At 41.3% G+C, this 15493-nt stretch overlaps 1 protein-coding gene across 1 annotated transcript in view; it reads right to left on the bottom strand.

Moving 5' to 3' along the window:
* Positions 1–249: 249 nt before the first annotated feature.
* Positions 250–15493, bottom strand: part of LOC113614757 (testican-3-like) — a 168877-nt gene continuing 153633 nt past the window's right edge. The window contains exon 4 of the mRNA XM_027096518.1: positions 250–368. Within this exon, the coding sequence (XP_026952319.1) occupies positions 250–368 (119 nt within the window). The remainder of the gene's footprint in view (positions 369–15493) is intronic.

Genomic DNA, 15493 nt, shown 5'->3' with positions numbered 1-15493 from the left:
GATATAGCCCTCTAATGCAATCTTCACAAAACCCTCTTTTTCTAACAGTATATGCCTAAATTCTATAATCTAGAGTAATTCTGACTGACAATAATGTTTAACCCAAGTGAATCATGATTGTATTAGCCAAGGTTTTACAACTGTTTCAATAAACTCTGGATAAAAGCTTAGCAGACGTTGCCAAACATTTATGCTCTGCAGTAACTCCTGGTACAAAACCATTCAGTCAGTGGGACTGAGTTTACGAGGTTACCTGTGCGTGAGCCTCCGCTGACCAACGCAGACTGCGGTCTGAGAACCTTGAACAATGCACACTTCGTGGCGACTACATTTCAGCCTTAAGCACGGGTCTTTAGTCGGGTCTAGAGCTAAAAAAAAAAAGCAAGAGATTGCACAGAAAACATTAAAACAAGTTTCTGTACAATGGAGGTTCTAATCTCATCCAACACAATTTGATCAGGGAATTTACAGAGCGTTCAGCTGTGTATTCTGTTCACGTTTTTCCTCTATTAAGAGGTACTTTTGCTTCCACTCACGTAACACAGAGTCAACAGAGATTTGTAGTTTAGTCTCATCCATTCTGCTCAGAAGCTGAAATGCACAAACCCCTGTGATCAGACTATGCGTGATCAAAACAGAAACTTTACGACCCAAACTCTCTGTAGTTGCTACCGCCTTCTAAGCATTCAAGGTGGAGAAATGAAGGTAGGGTGTGTTGCTGCAATATTTGTATCAGTGAAGAATTAGAAATTATACTTCCGCTTTTCCTGGATGGATGCAGGTGGGTAGAAAAAAAGGCTGAAACCCAAAAGGGTGTCAGTCGACATTACAGTCTTGGGATCTCCAAGAAAAGTCTACAGCTGTATGCGGGGCTGCCTGAGGGCATCATGGTAGGAAATGAGATGTATTTTCATTTTTAAACTGTTTGAGCCTGACATCTGAACTACTGTATCTCCAGAAAAAAACCTCTATCTTGGTGGCTGCCAACACAAAACTGTGTTATTTGTTGCTGTGGGTTTTTTTTTTATTATTATTATCAGTTATACTGCAATATAACTCACATACTATATGATTTATTCTTTTAAAGTTTAAATTTTGGTTAAGATTTGGTTTACTATATGATACATTCTTTTAAATTTTAAAATCTGCAGCATAGTCAAGACCCATACCCCTGTGTTGGAACCCCACAAACGGGAAGATAATCAAAATTGCAGAGGTTCTCCCCAAGAAGCAAGGGATCTGAGCCCCTCAAAGGGCTCCCTAGCCCAGGGGTCGTCATTCAACTCAGCATCAAAAAACAAACAACCCAATTAAAAGTTGGGCAGAAGACCTGAACAGACATTTTCCAAAGAAGACATACAGATGTCAACAGGCACATGAAAAGATGCTCAGCATCGATAATCATGAGGGAAGCGTAAATCAAAACCACAATGAGAAATCACCTCACCCCTGTCAGAATGGCTGTTATCCAAAACACAATAAAAAACAAGTACTGGTAGAGCATGTAGAGAAAAGGGAACCCTTGTGCCCTGTTGGTGGGAATGTAAAGTGGTGCAGCCACTGTGGAAAACAGTATGGAGGTTTCTCAAAAAACTAAAAATAGAACTACCGTATGATCCAGCAATCCCACTCCTGGGTATTTATCCAAAGAAAACAAAAACACACATTTGAATAGATCTATGCCACCCTATGTTCACTGCAGCAGTATTTACAATAGCCAAGACGTGGAAGCAACCTAAGTGTCCACTGACAGATGAATGGATAAAGAAGATGTGGTACATATATATAATGGAATATTACTCAGCCATAAAAAAGAATGAAATAATGCCATTTGCAGCAACATGGATGGACCTGGAGGGTTATTGTGCTCAGTGAAATAAGTCAGATGGAGAAAGACAAACACTGTATGATTACACTTATACGTGGAATCTAAAAAACAAAACAAATGAACAAACATAAGAAAACAGAAATAGGCTTATAGATACAGAGAATAAGCTGGTGGTTGCCAGAGGGGAGGGGGTGTGGGGGGATGACTGGAGAACATGAAATGAGGTACACACCTCTAGTTACAAAGTAAATAAGGCACAGGATGTAAGGAACCTTACAGGGAATAGACTCGACAGTATTGTAATAACTTTGTACAGTGACATATGGTAACTAGACTTACTGAAGTGCTCATTTTATAATGTACAGAAATACTGAAGCACTATGTTGTACACCTGAAACGAATATAATATTTTAAGTTAATTATATTTTAATAAAAATTAATTCAATTGTTTTTCAGTATTTGTAAAACTATTAATCAATTTTAGAATAGTATTATCACCTCAAAAAAATAGCCATACCCTTTAGCTATCACCCTTATTCTCCCAACCTACGACAACCACCTACACTGGGCACTCGCTAATCGATTTTCTGTCTCTATAGATTTCATACAAATGGAATCATATAATATGTGGTCTTTTCTGAGTGGTTTCCTTCATTTAGAACAATGTTTTCAAGGTCCAACCATGTTATAGCTGCATCCTTACTTCATTCTTTTATGTTGCTGAATAATATTCCATTGCATGGCTATTCTACATTTACTTGTCCATTCACTAGTTGATAGGCATTGTGTTGTTGACACCTTGTCTCTAGTTTAAATAATACAGCTATTGGTGATCTCTATTGGTGATGCTTAGTGATATTTTGTCGTGATTTATTATGGGGGGGAGGCCAGAGAGGGAGTTGGTATAGATAAGGAAAAGGCCGAGTGTCCAGTTTGGGTACAGGTCAAAGTTGAGAGAGAGAATCCAGGAAACACAGCAAGCTGAAAATAAAATTCCAGTGCATGTAAAAGAATAAAGCCAGGGTGACCAGAGGAATGTGCATTTGGAATCTTAAAAAGTATCTGGGAGGACCCTGGGCTTTTCACTGGACATGAAACGTAGATTTGAGCCAGTCTTTTGTAGACAAACGTAGGTAAACTAGAGCTAATACGTGGTGTATGAATAGAACTTAGTTTTACGAATATGTTAAATCTTAGGCATATTTCGTCAATAACCTAAATAAATGGGTTCATTTTGACAATCAATGAATCCAATGAAATATGTATATAAAGATATATGTGTATATACATATTGCATATAGACAGATATAGATAGATACATATTTTCTTCCTTTAAAAATACAAAGTATAGGGCTTCCCTGGTGGGGCAATGGTTAAGAATCCTCCTGCCAGTGCAGGGGACGTGGGTTCGAGCCCTGGTCCGGGAAGATCCCACATGCCGCGGAGCCACTGAACCTGTGCACCACAACTACTGAGCCTGCGCTCTACAGCCCGCGAGCCACAACTACTGAAGCCCACGCGCTTGGAGCCCGAGCTCCACAACAAGAGAAGCCACCACAATGAGAAGCCCCTGCACCGCAACGAAGACCCAACGCACCCAAAAATAAATAAGTAAAATAAATTTATTAAAAAAATACAAAGTATATCTGTGTAAAACTTTTATTTGAGATTTCAAACAAACATGAAGTTTAAAATAAAGAATATGAATACATATATTGATAAAATATTCCCTAACAGACATAGCATGATGTTGGGTTGGCCAAAAAGATCTTACGGAAAAACCCAAATGAACTTTGGGCAATCCGATAAAATGGTCAAGACATTAAACACATGTATTTGCAACACAAATCTCCCATTTCCTCCAGTCTAAGCAAAATACTTTCTGGCAAGCAATGATTAGCTCAACTATATTTTCTCTTAATTTCTAAGTAGTATCAAAAATTAAGATAAACTATATTATTTTATTCCCTATAAAACATTAAGCATTCTTTGTTCAGTATGAAAATGCAAATTTCTGGGACACTCTCATTATACCGTCACAGTTTAAACTGCCACTAATTTAAAAACTATTATACCTTGGAATCATACGATTTCTTGTTGGACAACATAAAAGAAAAACATACAATAACTTAGTACACATTAAAAATGTCTTGAGCTATTTCTAGTCCTCAGTCTATTTTGATTTTTAATTATTAATATGACTTTTAAATATTGATTAAAATTAAAGAATTCTGTCTAACAACTAAACAATGACATTGCACCTACAACTGTGCCTTGTAAACGTACATGTCATATACTCATTGTTGATATAGTTAATCTAGGACATCATTCTAAAAAAGGAGTGTTTCCACTCAAATAAAACACTATATAGTACATATAAAACTATCACGGTTAATCTAATCTAATTGTACTTTGAATGAAGACTATTAATAGGTATAGTTAGTTATTTCTTTCAGTTTTCTTTACCTTATACAGGCCACATTAGGTAAATTTCAAAAGTTCCATGACCCTCTTATGTTATATCTATTTAATAAGATAGATCAGAACTCAAAAATTGATACAGAGTGAGAAGGAAATTATCAGAACAAATACAGCACATGAAAAAGAATTTAATGCAAGTTTGGCATAAAACTTTACATAAATGATCAAATGAAAGAGCAGGAGCCTTTGTCAAGAGATGGAAAATATAACAGAAAGTGAACATGAGGAAGCCCGTACGGAGAATCTGCAACAAGAAGACGACACTTTCTGTGCATGTGATTTTAACCATCTGTACTTTTGAGTAGAACTCACATTGTTGGCAGCTTACAACTATAAAACATCACAGGCTATAAATACAGATGCCTGAGATTTTATTCTTGAAATCACAACAGTGACACAACCATTTTCCTCTTGGCTGAAGCCCATGGATCACAACCAATCCTGTATCTTAGAGGCTGGATAAAACCATGTCCGGCTGCGCTCCGTTCTTTCCATCTTTTTCTTTCTTTTTTTTTTTGCGGTACGCGGGCCTCTCACTGCTGTGGCCTCTCCCGTTGCGGAGCACAGGCTCCGGACGCACAGGCTCAGCAGCCATGGCTCATGGGCCCAGCCACTCCGCGGCATGTGGGATCTTCCCAGACCGGGGCACGAACCCATGTCCCCTGCATCAGCAGGCGGACTCTCAACCACTGCGCCACTAGGGAAGCCCCTTTCCATCTTTTTCAAATTACCTAATCCTACTCTATGCTGCATTAGTGTTTTTAACTTTCTCTCAATCACCCAGTAAAGCCACACCTAGGAAGATTTCAGCTAGTGCGTTCAATTCACTTGGTTATGTTCTTTTCTTCATCTACTAATCTAATAATAATAATCTAATAATTCAAAAATCTTTCTCATTGATATGAACTAACCTGAGGACTTAACTGGTATTTTTTTCTCCTTTTATTACTGAAGTATAGTTGATTTATATTATATAAGTTACAAGTCTACAATATTTGATTGTTACAAGTGTACAACAAGTGATTCACGATTTTTAAAGGTTACTCTCCATTTATAATTATCATAAAATACTGGCTATATTCCCTGTGTTGTACAATATATACTTGTAACTTATACCTAATAGCTTGTACCTCTCACTCCCCTGCCCACTAGTAACGACTAGTTTGTTCTCTGTATCCGTGAGTCTGTCTCTTTTTTGTTATATTAACTAGTTTGTGGTATTTTTTAGATTCCACATATAAGCGTTTCTTTGTCTGACTTACCCATGTTACTGCAAATAGCAAAATTTCGTTCTTTTCATTGTGCTCCTAAAGTGCATTATTGCATTTCAGCACACATGACACCACATACCCTACGTGCTCGCCACAGACTCAACCCTTTAACTGGAAGAGAGACGAATAAATAGCTAAGGAGGATACACTGTTGGGTGTAAATTATATACGTGTGTGTGTGTGTGTGTGTGTGTGTGTGTTTAGCTTTGTGGTAACAAACACACACGCAGATGAAGGGATTATATAATGGTGAGAGGATTCCCTATTCAGGGAGTGACAGACAGTTCAGGATCAGTAAAATGCAAATGTGGGTGATACCAGCAAGTAGTGTGGGAAAACACTGGAGATGAAGATGGAAGCTTCTGACCCACTGGAGTTTCACCTTGTCAGTAATGCTACATGGTCGAGGGATTTTGAGTTGGGGAGGGGTGTAATGAGGTTTGTCACACACAAGAATCTGGAGATGCTCTGAATACGTGATCAACAGGGAAACTAACAAAATGTCCAGGAGAGAAGGGATAAGGAAGATGGGCGCCACAGGGCAGGGCAGAAATGGTTTCAGGGGCTCAGGCAATGCCTGGTTTGAACAGGTGTGTGGAGGCAGCAGCCTGAATCCACTGAAGAAACTTCCTGATTCTCCCTTCCACTATGTACACTTTGTCCGACGTGAATATTGCTGTAACTGCTTTTCTTCTTCTGATTCATATTTTCCTGGTGAACTTTTCCTCCAATCCCTTTATTTTTCAATTCTTAATTTTTATATTTTAAAGGCAGCTCTCGAAACCCTTAGGTGGATTTAGAAGCCCAACCTAAGACAATTTATCTCTTTTTCTGTTTTACCTACTGTCATTTTTTTACTGTAATTGGACTCTTTTCTGTCATGTTATTCTGTGCTTTCTATTTCGCAGTGCTCTTTTTCCTTTGCTTTTCTTTCCCCTTCCTGCCTCACAGTGTATTGGTTGTATTTTGTTCATTTAGCACCTTTGTCCTTCCTGCTAGTTTGGAAATTATGACATCTCTTCAGTTGTTTACATGCACAGCTGGCATAACTGATAAGAACACCCATATAGTAAGTAGTTCGTCCTCCTTCTGAAGGGAACTAGGACCTTCGAACACATCAGCATCAGATCTTTGAAATTCAGTTTCCTCACCATTTTCTCTCTCTTTTTTTTTAAAGAGGATGTTGGGGGTAGGAGTTTATTAATTAATTTATTTATTTTTGGCTGTGTTGGGTCTTCGCTTCTGTGCAAGGGCTTTCTCTAGTTGTGGCAAGCGGGGGCCACTCTTCATCGCGGTGCGCAGGCCTCTCGCTGTCGCGGCCTCTCTTGTTGCAGAGCACAGGCTCCAGACGCACAGGCTCAGTAGTTGTGGCTCACGGGCCTAGTTGCACCGCAGTATGTGGGATCCTCCCAGACCAGGGCTCGAACCCATGTCCCCTGCATTAGCAGGCAGATTCTCAACCACTGCGCCACCAGGGAAGCCCCCCATTTTCTATTAGTTACACCACACGTTACCACCCCACCCCTGCAAATTAGTCATTATTTCTATTATTATTATTTTTACTGACACAGCTCATCTAAAATTATCAACTCTACCAATTTATGCCCATCATTGCTTCCTGCGGTTCACTCTTCCTTTTGGGTTTTCTTGTATTATTTCCTCCTATTTGTTGAAGCACATCCTTTTGTGATTGTTTCAACAAGCACAATTTGCGCTCTGCCTTCGATATTTATTTACTTTTCGGAACGTATCTTTATTTTTCAACCCCCCTTAAAGGATCATTTAGCTGTGCCTGGAACTTTATTTGATAATTATTTTTTCTTTACCACAATGAAGATATCATTTCATGTTCTTCTGCCATCAGATGCCACTAACTAGTACGTCTGCTCGCCGTCCATGTAGGCAATCATTCTTTACCTCCTGAATATTATAATATTTTGTTATCATCAAAATTTTGTGCTTTGGAATGTTTATCTCCAGCTAATCTAGCGAACATCTAAGCAAATGCACCCTTCTGAATTTTAACTGGTAACATAAAGCATATTTAGGTGATAAGAGAACTATTTAGCAGTTGGTATAAAACCAAGAAAACAAAGACTCAGTTGGATATTCATCATGATTTACGAGCAGGTGAACTGTGCCACTGACAGTTGGGTTTAAATTTTGGAAAAATGTCAACATCACTAAATAGTAAAATCAACATACATATCAGCATTCACTCGGAACCTGTCTCTTTAAGCTTAATTGGACGCTTTTACAAAAAATGAAGTAATCTGCAACCCCAAAATGAGGTTAAAAACCTTCCTCATGGTTCAAGAAGGAAGCATCAAATATGCTTTTGTTGCTTTTCTAACAATAGTTCACTTCACTATAACTCTACGCCGTGAAACTAAAGGAAGAAGTGGTCTTCTAGGGAATTTTTTACACCTTGCCAGATGTTATAATGAAAGGCTGTGCAAGTGAGCAGCATGGAAAACAGACTAATGCCTGAGAGTTAATTAGACTTTTGACAGCCAGTTTTATGGTGTTAAATGTGATTAAATGTAGCCTCAAGTCTTTGCAGTGACTTTTAGTTTGCAACCTTACTATCATTTCAGTTACATAAAATCCACCCACTCTAACTTGGTGTCCCCACTACAAACACTTCATGTGGAGGTCTACACAATTCACAGATTCAGATGCAATGGCTTGATTAATTTATTTTGTAATAAATATATATCAAATATAAGAGTGTTTATTTCAATAATATCCTATCTTATAAAGGTGTATTAAATGCAACTGACTACTGCATTGATCAAAGTTAATGAAAACTCCAGCAGCCACAAGGCACAATCTCTTCCTAGAGTTGTTCTGCTCTAGTCAAAGACTGATGAAGATTTTCAACATGACGTTCTCTTCAGTTCTTTATCATCCTTTTTCTTTGTCAATACATCATATTGACTCTTAAAGTGATAAATGCTAATAGTGTTTCTTTTATAAAGTAGACGCATTCCAGAAAAATTGGTTACGTGTAAAACTCATTATTTTTACTGGTTTCCATTTTCAAATCTATTATTTCATATATAAAGATGATGACATCTAATCTCCATCATAAAGGTTTATATCTGGGATTTTCTTTCCAATATTAGAGCTAAACATACCTATGATTTGGTTCACATTTACTAAAGGGCTGCCTGAAACAGGATCATAAGGAAAAGTCCCTAAAAATACAACAATAACAGCTTGTCTTATGAAATAATGTTTACCTACAGTTCCTGCTTATGTTCCCTAACTATTCTATATCCAATGTCTTCACCTATAAATGGAAGAAATTGGGCTAATTCTAAAATATAAAATAACATATTCTATAATTTTGTGCTTTAACTGACCTGGGAGCCGTGACATTAAAAAATAAGAAATAATTTAGAAAATGAGCACTGAGTTGAAAATGTTTATGTGACTTTGCGTAAATGTGTGTTAACTGCCTAGAACATTTGCAGATGTACAGAAAGTACTCCATTTGCCCATTCTTGTTTGTATTCTAAGTGACAGTTATTAAAGTCGTACAAAACTTCTGTAACTTGCCAGGCAGCTACAAGCACCTACCCTGAGCCACACTCTGCCCTCGATCAGGCCACTGACTCTAAGCTCACTGCTTCCCGAAGTAAACTCTACTCTTCCGTTTTTGCCTATTTAAAAGGAAAAATGATAATGTCCACATGCATTCTTTCTGAAAGGACAATGAAGCTAATCCCTAAGAGACACAATCAGGGCTTCTAAGCATCTGCACGCTTCGTCCTGAAACAGAGGCAAACGTCTGATGCTGAGGCAGAGCAAAGGGGAGGAACTGACCCAGGAACCCACGGCTCCTCCCAGACTTGGGATGCAGACCTCGCTGGAGAAAGCGACCACCCACTGGGTGCCTGAGCATCTGGATGACAGGACGGAGCTGGTCCACAGTCTCTGGAGAGCAGGCAACACCGTCCCACTGACCCCATGGCTGGTATGGGTGCACCCAGGCTGGAGGGAGGGACTGCAGCTGGGGGGCACCAGGAAGCCTCCACCCACGTGCGGCTCAGCTGGCGCTGACAGGAGTGTGCTCGTGGGGACCCTGAGTATCGGGCATCCATTCTCCAGTGCAAGACCTGGGGTGTGAGGCGTCCCCTAAGCCTGGGGTGTGCAAGCCTGCCTTGGGGTGCAGACCCCGGCCTGTCTCCATCATGTACCCCTGCCAAGACATAAGGAGAAACAAGAGAGAAAAGCCCCCCTACCCCCCGCTATGCAACGCCCTTGTAGCCCCTCTACTGACAAAGCTGAACTTTGTGTTGGCTGCAAAGGCCATGTGCTCCCGGATCCAGCTCCACGGCTGCAGAGAAAGGTGAGTTGAGAGATGACAGGACATAAACTGACGCCCTGCATGACCTCTCTGGAACGTAGTTCAGTGCTTTGTTATATAGTTAAACCACACTACATCTATGAATTCAGCCAAGATAGTTTTTTTGCATGTTCACAAAAAGACTATTACAAAAATGTTTGTGGCACCCACAGTTATAAGAAAGAACTAAAATACCCATCAGCGGAGGAGTGAATCAACAAATTGTTGTCATGCAGACAGAATACTACCCAACAATAAAACAGACCCCCCAAAAAAACCCCGAAACATGCAAAAATGTTGGCTGAGTCTCAAAAACATTATACCGAACAAAAAATATAGACATGAGATACACACACAGTGTAGTTCCATGTACATCAAATTCTAGAGCAAGCTAAACTAAATTAGATGAAAGAAGTCCTAACAGCTCGGAGCAGGGATGGCTTGGGTCAGGCCAGGACAGGGGACGGGGCCGGGGGGTAGGAGAGAGGGCAGAGCAGACAGTGTGAGGAAGGTTTGTTCTCTATTTCTACTTCGACTGAGGTGGTATTAATTCAATGATCTGCATCCACAAAAATGGATCAAACTGTTTATTTTAATTGATTTCACTTTATTTTATGTAAATCGTGCATCAGTAAAAATGAGGAAAGCCTCATTTCCTCCTTTTTACGAGGCTTTCAAAAGCAAAATCTCCATTCGCCAAGATAATATTTAAGGCCTTCTCCATGAACTACCTCAGCCCAGCAGAGGACACAATCAAAAATCAAAGATGACACATTTCACCTGAAACTTAGATACTGAAAATCAAGCCTTCCCCATCAGTGAAGCATGTTCTTTTATAAGGTAACTATTGTACACTAAGGACAGGTAAAGTCAATGAAAAACAAGTAATGACAGGAAGAAGAATGCAGAACTAGATATCACTTTCTCAAATGTGCACTTATAGGCTGTTGGTAACGTCCATAAAAGACTTCCACGTAACCGCTGGGATCTTAACATCTTAAATATGGAAAGAGGTTTTAAGTGCGCCCAGACTTTTAAAATGAAGACGGTTTTACAGAACCAGTGATAATACTGGCTGAAGTAACGAATTAGTAGAAATCATAACTAAATGCTTTTTAACAGACATAGTCATCTTCAGAACACATTTTATGAGTTAAATCTTTTAAAATATTTGTCAAATATCCCTTCTTTCAAGTCGATGGCGCTCGAACAGCTGTGAACACAACCATAATAGACCATCCTGACAAAGCCCGACGGTAACGACCCCGGCAGGTGAGTGAGCCTCGAGGGTCTTCCTCAGCCTTCAGTGTGTCGTTTCCAGTTAATATCATCACTGACAAGACAGTCCTCTGCAAAGGATGGATCGGACGGTTGTTAAATGAAGATTCCATTGACTGCCACCGACTCAGCATGATTAGATTAAATTCCAAACAACCAGCACAACGAAATCAGAGGACAGTGCATCTTCTGATACTCACAGCCCTCTTCAGTCAGCTTATTCACCTGGTACAAATGAAAATGACTAACTGCTATGTTCTAGAGGACCGCAGCTCTAGCACTGACCTACCAGCTCAATGGTTTGCCATTGTAACCACACAGGACCCTCGGGGGCCTACGCATGTCCAGATCCCCTACCATGTTCTCTGCCTGCCTCCTGTTTGTCGAAAAGCTTTAGCCTCCTTGGCCTTTCCCGAGTTACAAAGAATAAATTTAATCAGAAAAGTGAGAAATTCCAGAAAGAAAGGAAAATAGTCAAACAAGACAAAATAATAATACTTTAGCCACTGAACAAAGCCAAGGACCTTTAGTTCCTCCTCCAGGACTATAGATAAGATTCTGAGCCATGGCCTTTGAGCTGTTTTGCAGATACTGAAACCTCTGCCAGGTGGGAGAAGTTAACTCTCTGCTGCCCACAAGCACGTAGACCCCAGACCAGTTGGAACCAGGTTGATGATGCTGATTTCCAATGACCTCACCACCAGCCAACCAGAAGAGTGTCCACGAGCTGATCACACACCCCATAACACTTTCCCTCACTCTTGTCTTTAAAATCCCTTCCCTGAAAGTCTTCGGCGAGTTTGGGTGCTTTAAGCACTAGGTGCCCTGCAATCCTTGTTTGGCGCCTGCAATAAACACTGCACTTTCCTTCACCACGACCCGACGTCAGGGGACTGGCTTTACTGCGCGTGGGTGAGTGGACCCGAGTTTGGCTCCGTAACGCCACCACGTCCAGCAAGTTAACATCCCCAAACACCTAATTTAGAAATCTAAAGACACTGGAAATTTTTGCTGACTGAGGCATTTATCCAAATATCCAAAACACTCAAAAAGTCTTCCTAGTCACTGTTTTGGGTTTGCAAATGGACAAGGCAATGGGGTCCGATCAGGCCTAAACCAGAGCAGCATCCAGTCCTGGCACAAAAGCCGAGAATGACAAGATGCGGCTCCACATAGAACACGTGGAATCAGCAGCGATGAACGGCTGCATAGTTGTTAATAGTAAATATTAGAAATGTGTCTTTCTGACGAGGCTATCGGGAAATAAAAGGAACAGAATGAAAACAACACCATGTAACAACCATCACGAAACTGAAGCATCATTTCACCACATTCTCTGACCTCCTTGTGCTCAGTGGTTGTAACCCTGAGACTGCATCTAACTGGCCAAATGTAAGGAAAAGAGAGCAGCACGGTCACCGACTTCTTGCATTCACAGCCCCATGGTACATCCTTATTTCAGCTGAGAGGGGGACCTCCCGGGGCTTTAGGATGTCGGCCACCACAGCGACATGTGTTGTGTGTCCTAGACAAGCGACTGGACAGCTCCTGGAAACACTTGTGGACAAAGCTGGAGGGAACGTCCACTGAGTGGAGGCCCCCGACCTTCCTGCCCTGACACACAGCCGAGAGCCCCCCTGACAGGTGCTGACGTGCTAAGTGGGTTCTGTTAGGGGCCAACCTCACAGAACCCAGCCTGCTGGGCAGGTGGCAGGCGTCCTGGAAGACGGAGTCCCCGTCGCCCAGCAGGAAATACTCTGTCAGGCGGTCACGTGCTAGGACTGTCAGGCAGGTGAGAAGTTTACTGAGCCTCCGGGAGAAGTGTTGGGAAAGTACTTGCCAGTTTCCAAAAAGAATAGCAGCATAAATTCAAAATTTCTCTATAACATCACAGTACCCACCTTTGCAGGAATACTGAAAGTGTCTTGAATACACATTGTTTTTAATAACATTGTTTAACATCATTTTTCTCTATAAAAATAATCATCTCCTGATTTCTCACTGCCAAAAGAAAAAGAAGGGACTTCCCTGGTGGTCCAGTGGTTAAGAGTCCACGCTTCCACTGCAGGGGGCACAGGTTCGATCCCTGGTCGAGGAACTAAGATACTGCATGCCTCAGGGAGTGGCGTAGAATAAATAAAATAAAATATAAAATAATAAAAGAAAAGAGGGCTTCCCTGGTGTTGCAGTGGTTGAGAGTCCGCCTGCCGATGCAGGGGACACGGGTTCGTGCCCCGGTCCGGGAAGATCCCACATGCCGCAGAGCGGCTGGGCCCGTGAGCCATGGCCGCTGAGCCTGCGCGTCCGGAGCCTGTGCTCCTCAACGGGAGAGGCCACAAGAGTGAGAGGCCCACGTACCGAAAAAATAAATAAATAAATAAAAGAAAAGGGAAAAAAAATTGCTCACCTCTAAAACCCACTAAATCAAATAAAACACCAATCTAGGCACAATTAGTCCTGGCAGCATGGAGAAAAGGGAGGTGGTGAGGTGGGATGCATCCGTTTCTTAAGGCCAGAATAAAAAGGGGAAGGTACCAAGGAGGGAGGAGTTGAAAATATCTCACAATCTCTTAGATTCACTAAACCAGGTGAGTTTCCTGAGCATGTAACTGCAGAAACAGTAGGTGAATTGCATCATGTATTGAAACTGGATTAACAAAATATTATTATTTTATGCAATTCATGAAGTATAGACTGTAAGAATGTTGGAGCTTGAAAAAAATTAATCTTTAAACAAAAGGTTCAGACTTTACAAACTCACTGCTTGAAATAATAAATCAAATGATTTTTTTTTTTAGGGCAAGTATTTACTATTTCGAAGACAGAAAAATTAATATCTACTCATTCATTGCATTTTTATTTAACTTGTCTTAAATAATTTACTTATAAAGAAATCACCCAAATTTCATTGCTGCCATTTCTTGCCAGCTGGTCCTGGTTGGAGAAAAATGTTAGGGAAGATGATTATAGTAAGATCTGGTGATGCCCATGAGTCAACCCTCTGAACGCAAATGTAAGTAAACAGTGACGGGCAACTGGTCCCATTTCTCCCAGACACGTTCTCAAGGTGGTCCTGAAGTTCTCATCCGGGGATGGTGACTTAGGCGAGGAAGACAGGGCAGGGAAACGTCAGAAGGCGAGTCCCACACCTACCCTGGTCTCCCCGCGCGGTCTCCCCAGGTCAGGAGGACAAAACTGGCACCAACTAATCTGAGTCAGATTCCTGGACTCAGCCACCGTCCTGGTAGTTACAGCAGCCACGTGGCCAGAATTTTCCACAACCCTACAGAGACAGGTCAACGACCACTACCAGGGACCCACACGGCAGCACAAAGGAAGATCATTTTGGAAGGCACGGACGGGCCCAGGGACAAGAGGACGCACAGACTTGCCTGGAAGATTCTGAGCTTACATGATGCATAATGGACATTTTCACTGCTTAAACGTTTTTGGCCCCCATCTGCCTTATGCTGGGGTTTACCATGTACACTCGGAAGTCAACACCTGGACTTTATTAGCACTTAAGTTACTCATTCTACTCAATTGCCAGAATTTAATTTGATTCCTCTCTTGCAATAGGTCCTTCAATGCATAGTGTTCATTTTTCCAATCCTGCTAATTACCTTTATTAATGTTTCTCTGCTTTATTTTCCCTCGTGTCTTTTACAACTTTGATTTGAAGGCTCATCTTGACCAGAACACTCTCTCTCTCCTCTCTGTCTCCTTCCCTGCGTCCCTTCATGCTTTGAGGGGCTGTTTGCATTTGGGCCTTTGAGCCTCCCAAACAAGAACTGGGATCAAAACAGGGCCAAGTTCCATCCAGAGGTCCGGCTGCTGACATCGCGCGTCTAGTCACCGGGCTTACAGCCCGGAGAGGTTTGTCCCAACCCTGCACATGAGTCTCCCTCTTGCTCTACCCACAGCTTTACGTGAGCGGGAGCTGCCTTCAGGAAGTAGCTGTTTTCAAACTTTACTCCTACTCCTTACACAGAGTTCCCTGCAAGAGCACTTTTAACCATCCCCCGGTAACGGAGCTTCTGGTCGCCTCTGTACTGGGTCATACCTGAACCCACAGCCCAGGCCGTCTGCTCTGCTGGTCCTGAGTTCAACGAGACTGTAGCTTTCCTATTTTCCCTTCTTCATAATTTACTTACCATATCATATCTTTGAGGCATAATCCACAAATTAAGCTTAAAAAGTAAAGTTCACCAGAAGTTAATTACCTTGAGTTTAATCTTCATATTAATGTTAAGATAAATTCCTATATTTTTACACTCAGAC

Source organism: Aethalodelphis obliquidens, unplaced genomic scaffold (assembly GCF_003676395.1).
Source record: "Aethalodelphis obliquidens isolate GAN/ISIS:26980383/991018 unplaced genomic scaffold, ASM367639v1 scaffold103, whole genome shotgun sequence".
Lineage (NCBI taxonomy): Eukaryota > Metazoa > Chordata > Mammalia > Artiodactyla > Delphinidae > Aethalodelphis > Aethalodelphis obliquidens.
The sequence above is the reverse complement of the archived record's forward strand: the minus strand, read 5'-3'. Positions and strand labels throughout refer to the sequence as shown.